This window comes from Micropterus dolomieu, linkage group LG02 (genome assembly GCF_021292245.1).
Source record: "Micropterus dolomieu isolate WLL.071019.BEF.003 ecotype Adirondacks linkage group LG02, ASM2129224v1, whole genome shotgun sequence".
Classification (NCBI taxonomy): Eukaryota; Metazoa; Chordata; class Actinopteri; order Centrarchiformes; family Centrarchidae; genus Micropterus; species Micropterus dolomieu.
In genome coordinates, this window is record NC_060151.1 from 8478914 (window position 1) to 8486369 (window position 7456).

A 7456-nucleotide genomic window follows, 5' to 3' on the forward strand; every position below is an offset into this window, starting at 1 on the left:
TCTAGACATGAAAGCAGTTGAGGAGAAAAACAGAAGAGAGATGAATTTCTTCTCTCAGGGCTGTGGAGAAGATTATGGAGACTTATTGGAATCAGAATCATAAAGAGCGGGGGAAATAATTTCTGATTGCATGGAATTGCTTATGTACACAACAAATTACAAATTATATTTCCCCTCTCATACGGAAAAACAAGCAGTGCACAAAGTTGCACAAAGTAAATTAGAATCCAAAGCGAAGTGTTTTCAGCTGTCAAATAATGCAGTTTAGTGATATGTTGAGCTAAAATATAGTAACAATGGTTGATTCCCCTGAAGCAAAACTCTCTACATAAAATGAGACATGACGAACACACAACAAATACTGTACCTTTTAATAAGGGGTTGCACAAATGCATTTCAGCTTCAAGTGGATTCTCAATAAGATGAAACTACACTCATTCTTGGTTTTCCACGATATTGTGCTGAAATCCTCCACAATATTGACAACATCAACACTGGGAAATGTCCAGCGTGCATTTGTGTGTCTATATGTGTTTATACATGTATATGTGTACATGTATGTACATACACATATATTTCTTCCTTTACCACAGTGATGTCTATCCCAAACATAGAGAGGGAACAGGATAGGCCAGGCCACGATGGCTCTAAATTCTGTGTGCAATGATTGTTAGAGCCCAGGTCAAAAAAAAAATTAAAAAAAATAACGGGCAACAAAAACACAAATATCTTGTAAGTTTTGTAACAAGGATTGCTGCTTAAAAAATGAAGGATCACAATATACTGCCTCTATATGCAAATATCATCTATGTATACATGTAATATTGTATTACATAAATGTGTAGATAATTTAATTTATCTCAAAAAGCATGAAGAAGAGCTTACCTTAAAAAGAGAGAATCTAACACAATTCAAGGGAAACTTAGCAAAAGACTAAATCTAAACTTTCCCCTTTTATCACCAAACGTCTACACCTACAGTAAATTATCCTCAATTTCCAACACTTTAGTGAAAATATGAAAAAGCATAATTCTTAACATAATCAGTATACTGATTGGTAAACTATCATAATTAAGTAAACATGATTTAAAGAAAAAGAGATTCAATTATATCACTTATGATTAGTAATATTTGTGTCTTATCTTATTTTTGTTCATGTATTTTTTGTTTTTATGAGTTTTTATTAGTGTTTTGTTTATTTCTTAAATTGCTGTAAAACATATTGAAAGTTACATCCTGTCTGTCTGTTAACTGTACAAAGTGAAAAGTTTTAAATATATTATTTACAAGGAAAAGATTGAACGTACAAATGCTGACACTGATTGATGCCCACTCCAAAGTCTTTCATCTGCTTGTTCTTATTTCCTCATTTCCCGTTCTCCTCTCTCATTCTTATACCATCTTGCTTGACAATGGTTGACCTGAACTTTCAAAATGTGTTCGTATAAAAATTCCAGAGATTCCAATCTACTTAATAGGAGGGTCGTGGGGGGATGACTCTGTTTGATTTAAGGCTAACTCAACCAGTCTCACTTTTACTGGCTTATCTGTGGGGTGAGGGAGGAGGAGAGGCTGTTTTATAGTTATCAGCAGGTTAGTGGAAAAAACAGCTGTTATCATTCAATTGTGATTTGGTTCCCTCCACACACACACACACACACACACACACACACACACACACACACGCGCGCACTCCAACCTATTACAGTGGTGCATTTAGATTAGGGTATGAGATAGAAGTCCGCAATGACAAAGATCACACTCTACACACTCCAGCAGCTCCAATCTCAGACCAGCACTCCTGCGCAGTCTCACGCAGCCCTTAAACTTCTAACACCACCAGCTAATCAACCCTTTAAATAACTAATAGAGGCTTCTTTATTCTGTACAGTAATACGATGAGTCATCACCAGACAGCTTGCAGTGGGGGGTGGGGGTGGGGGGATGATGGGATGATAAGGCTTGTCTATTGTCTACTGAGTGTCTGAACTTACACTGAGTAAAAGGTCCTGTGCAATAAATGAGGCCTCTCCAGCTAAAAAGACTATCTATATAAGTCAAAGTAAAAAGCTGGAGAGCTTTTGCAAGATGGACGGCTTCCTTCCTCAGTCAGTGTTCCTCTCTCAAATAGACATCCTCCATATCTCAAGCTTTTATCAGCGTCATTGTCATGGGGCAACAACAAGTCTCCTACACATGTTGTAGCATTTCGCCTACATAAACAACAGTGCATATATATTGATCATACACAAAGTACAAACTACGCTTTTCTGTGTGCACCTCTCAGACAGTGAGTACGTGAGTGAAAAGTAATGCCTTCTACGAGATACTAGTGAGAGGCCGAAAAAAGTAAGTGCCTGGTGACTGTTATCATGTAACCTGAATAAAAGAAGTGGTCTAAAGGCTGCCGTGTTGTGATGTGAGACGTCTATCCGTGACGGTGGGACGTCCTGAATACAACTGCTTCATAATGTCACTGCCCATACTTGACATATGAAATCATTTTTACGAAGTTATAAAACATCTCCAACGGCGTCTTGTATTGAAACCATCAGCAGCAGCGTCTCAAACCTGCTGTAAATTTTTACTGCAGTTTTGGCTCATGATCGTGAAGAGATCAGCGAGCAGCCTAAAAAGCATGCTGGTCCGTCCTGGTGGCTGCCGTGTGAGGACCGCATGTGAACTGGAGGACACATCCACTGGAGACCATTAAGGCACGTCCTTCCTTCCTCTCAGTATCTTCAGCTTCTGACGAAATGTGTTGTTCACAGTAACACAAGTTCAGGCTGACAAAAAGTGTTTGTGTGTGTGTGTGTGTGTGTGTTTAAGTGTGTGTGCACTTGATTTGCAACATCTTGAAACATCAAATAAGGATCCGTCAGCGCTAAATGTGCCTTCGAGATCCTGACTCAGTCTTTCTGGCTTGTTAGTTGAACTAAAAACAACCTTCAACTACAGATACTAAAAACAGTAGTGAAATATTATACCAACAGAACATAAAACAAGAAAAACTTAGTGATATCATAAGCAGTGTTATCATAATCCTTACTAACATCTTTGTTATTCACAATGTTATCAATATTATTGTTGTTCTTATACCCTGTTTGTTTCTATAAGAATATCTTATTATCATTCATGATTGTATTTCTCATAGCAAACAAGATCAGCTCTTTTGGCGATGGGGATGAAGAGGAGGAGCGGGGACAGAGAGAGGGAGAAAAGAAGAGGGGGACGGAGAGGAGATGGACAGGCGAGGAGAGAGAAGTACTAGTCATCTCCTGTGTCGTGGCTCTGGTAAACGTGACAATGTCTCCTTTCTGTGGTGACACAGGGGCAGATGGGCAGTTCGCTCCTCTCTCCGCTCTCGCAGTCTTTCTTCATAAGCACTCAGTGGGAGCTCTCAGATAGCCATCGAATTGCAGCGGGCTCACACGTCTGATATCAAACTAAGATGAGGTGTCGCCTCTTTGCGGTGATAACCAAGTACACTGACTCCTGCCTCACTGGTGGATGAAAGGGCTTGAGTTGAGTGCATTTGTAATGTTGAGGGGAATGTTAATTGACTGTTTGGGCATAAAAGTAGAGTAGCTTTGGCCATTTCTGAGAGAGGGTTAACATCCCACAACTCCTCAGGGTGTCCTGATTTTTTACCCACTTTTTCTTGCAAAATCAAGATTTTTTCCTTATTCTTATTTTTCTATTTCACAATCTCTACCTTTCGGCCTTTTCCTCCTCTAGCACTCTCCTCTTTTACCTCATCGTGCTGTCCCAATATGGGCTAGGGTTGCAGTGTGTGGACAGTGTCTTTAAAATCATCCCTGATCTCCTAACACTGATGCCTCTATTCCTTTCCTCCTTCCCCCTTGCCATCGACCGGTTCTTGTCCCCCCCATTTTTTCTCACACGTCAGACTCAATGCTGGAGAGTTTCTCGTACACATGGCCATTGCTTCCATTGAAGGGACGCGGGGGGCCAACCCCCAGCATGGAGCCATGGTGGTTCATTCCACCGAGGCTGAGCTCTTTCGGGAACCTGGGGGCCACGTTGGACATCACCCCGGCTGTGGCAGACGCTGGCAGATATGACGCCGTGCTCATCTGACTCCTGAAGTCACTTCGGCTGTTTTTGGCAACTTGTTGCTGCTGCTGTTGCTTTTTCATGTAATATTGTTTGGCTCCGTGCATCAGACACTGGTCATCGCCAAAGGTGGGTATAAAGGGGTTTTGGTTTACCCTGTCGGGGTAAAGAGATTTGGATAAAGAGAACGCTCCCCCACCTCCTCCTTCCATCAAAGACCTATCCCTGTCTCTCATGTCTCTCTCTCCAATGGAGCGGCGGTGAAGGCCCTCACCGCCTCTGAACAGGCCAAATGGTGAGCCGGGTCCTTGCCGGCCCTCACCTCCGTAAAACAACGGGTCCCTGTCTCTTTCTCTTTCTCTCTCAGAGCCCCCGTGACGCTCAAATATGTGTGCGAAGGGGCTGGTGCCCTCCATATAGCGTTCTTTCTCCTTCAAGCTAACACTCCTGGGTGGGGGCAGCATCCCTCCCATACCTGCACCACTCATCCCTCCAACTCCGCCTAGACCCATTAAACTTCCCATCCCGCCTGACTCCTCTTTCTGAAGGTCGACAAATGTGTCATATGAGTGCTGCCGCCTAAGTGGTTTGCCTAATCCACCCTTCCTTCTCTGCTGACCTTGTGGTTGAGACTGAGGGCCAGCGACCATACCTCCTCCTCCTCCCACACCTGTCCCTCCCCCCATCTGTTCCAAGAGGTGGTTGTTATCTTCACTGATATCATAGAGGTTTCCTGTCTTTTTACAGCCCTCGCAGCGCATGCAGGTTGCAGAGCTGGGGCGGCTGTTTCCTCCACCTCCCGAGGACCCGCAACTCATACCACCACCATACCCTCCACCACCACCTCCTCCATGCATGGACATCTGCTTGCCCCCTCCTCCGCCGCTAGCCCGACAGTTCCTGCACTCCCACTCCCCCCCTGCCAGTCCAGATCCTCCCCCACTCTTTGAATCTGACTTTTTGGGTTTGCTCTTAAGAAAGTCATCCACTGGAACCAGGGAGGTGCAGGTCGCCACTCCTCCATCTCTATTCACAGGGCCCTCTGTCAGGTCCACATGTTCCCACTGAGGCACACCCTCTTTGGGCCGAAACTGGTCCAAATAAAAATCCCTAACGCTCTCCTTTTCTCTGAAGACATAGGAGTTTCCATCATTGTTTCCTCCTCCACCTCCTCCTCCTCTTTTCCGTTCAGTGGGCAAAAGTGGTGGGGAGGAAGAGCGGTGGCCGTGGTAGTGGTGGTGGCTGATGTGGTAGGGTTTCCTCCTGTAGCCCAGCTCAATCTCGTCCAGCTCCCGTCTGGACTTGGCAGAGGCCGGCCTCTTTTTCAGGCTATCACGGTATTGTTTGCGCTTCTTGGCATTACCCTCCAGGTTTCCATAAGTTACTGTGTGCGTGGAAATATCTGAGACATCTGAACGTATATTCCCATCGTCATCTCCCCTCCCTCCACAGTAGTTATGGCCAGGGATGTATGTGGAACTTGAGGCACCTCCCTTGAAGGAGAACTTCCCGTACAAGTCAGGCAGGCCTCCCTTAAAGCTCTGACCCGAGGGTGGAGTCTGTCCAGACAGCAGGTCAAACTTGCTCATGTTCCTGTGGGTCAGTGCTGAGCAGGGCTGGGTGGTGAAAATAGGGGCCACCCCTCCACCCAGGCTGTCACAGTCGAACATGCCGCCCTCCAGAGAACTAGCACTGCCCAAGCTATGGGGCCTGTTGGGAGGAGGTCCGGCGAGCCCTAGCGTTGAGCCATGGTGGTGAAGGTAGTGGTCCTGGTACAGATTACTGTCCTTAAGGTGGAGGTTGCCAAACGTCCTCTCCACCTCACTGATGTAGTCGCTGAACATGTTGTCGTCTGGTAGGTAAGGTGGCTTGCAGTCTGAATGGCCCGCCAAACTGCGCCGGTGTTCAGAGATGTCATAAACAGACGATTCGCGGCGGATGAAGTCCAGAGCGCTGTGGGGTGAGCCGTTCACCCCTGACAGGGAGGCCATGTTCTTGGCGGTGCGTAAGAGGCGCATAATGTTGGAATGGGTGTTGTTCATGGTGGCTGAAGGGGAGTTCAGTGCCGAGCTGCTCTTCTCCTCAATCTGCACCCCGTGGATACAGCTGTAGATGCCCTGTGTGCGGAAAATACAGGAAAGGCAGCTTTAAAGTGGGAACATTTGGTAAATTTACCAATATTATTCACTAATATTGTATTTTAAGTTTATAGAAATAAAACATCGAGTTGTACAGCCATATACATTGCAGTCGTGACCCCCCCGATTTTTAGAACTTAAGATGACAATGAGAAATGCTCTTTTTGTTGATAATGACAATACCTTGTTGAATAAATACAGTAAAAAGTAAGAATAAAACAGATGTATATGTTGCATGTAATTTATAGACCATAGCATGCAGTATATTGCTCGTATTAGATCAAGTGAGAGACTGCAAGTGAGCTTACAGTATGAAGATTCAGAGAGGATAGTGTAGCTGGATGGTGGATGATTAATAAAGGCAAAGGGGCTGTAAACACCCCGGGGTCCCACTGGTCAATACCTTTAATCAATGTGATTAGAATTCAGCTGAACAATATCCTCCGGCAGTTATTAAACACCTCAGTTCCACTACCCCTCAACACCACAGCACAATCCCCTCTGAAGAGAAAAGCCAAGCCAAGGAGACACTGGCTGAGTTTTATAGTGACAGAAAGATAAACTGCTCCATTTGCATTCAGTGATGTGCGATACGATATTCAGATACAAATGGATGTACAGAGGAGAGCAGACCAGGCATGACAGAGAAGGGAAGGGTAAAGGATCCGATCAATTCCAAACAATGATTTTACTCAGTTTTTCTGGATGTCTGTAGGTGACTATGGAAATAAAGGGATGTTTTGGCCACTGTTACAGATCAGAGATCACCTGACCTCCATCCTCTACGCCACGGCGGAGGTCAGGTTTCAGCCAAGAGGTTAGGGGTCAGCCGGCTGTCAACTACTCTCAGCTATTAAGTTATGACTCTTCCAACCTCCTCCCTTTATCCACTAATATGACTTGTTGGCCCTTAGTTCTCCTTTCCCTAGGCACTTGTTTCTGGTTGTTAATTAGCTACATGGACAGTGCCTGTGTTGCAGCAAAAAGGCCTTCATCCCTCATGCCGGTTTTGTAGATAATGTTATTACTTCTTTCAATTTCACAGTGTGTTAACAGCCAAGTATGTAAAGCTTGACAGTAGCTCAAACCAAGAGAGGTTAACATAAATACAAAATGACTCAACTGTATTGGAGAAATTTGGGATTTGGATGGGAATCTTGAAGTGGAGGACAAATGTATACGTCCACCTGGCGTGATATTTCAGGGGGTTTTTTGGGGGGGGGGGGGGGGGGGGGGGGGAC

General features: G+C 44.9%; 1 protein-coding gene across 3 annotated transcripts in view; it reads right to left on the reverse strand.

Annotated features, from left to right (window-relative positions):
- Window positions 1–357: 357 nt before the first annotated feature.
- The window catches only part of LOC123961328 (glutamate receptor ionotropic, NMDA 2B), a 124337-nt gene continuing 117238 nt past the window's right edge, over window positions 358–7456 (reverse strand). For all 3 annotated transcript variants that reach the window (XM_046036624.1, XM_046036614.1, XM_046036632.1), the window contains one exon: window positions 358–6194. In XM_046036624.1, the coding sequence (XP_045892580.1) occupies window positions 3900–6194 (2295 nt within the window). In that variant the 3' untranslated portion in view covers window positions 358–3899. The remainder of the gene's footprint in view (window positions 6195–7456) is intronic.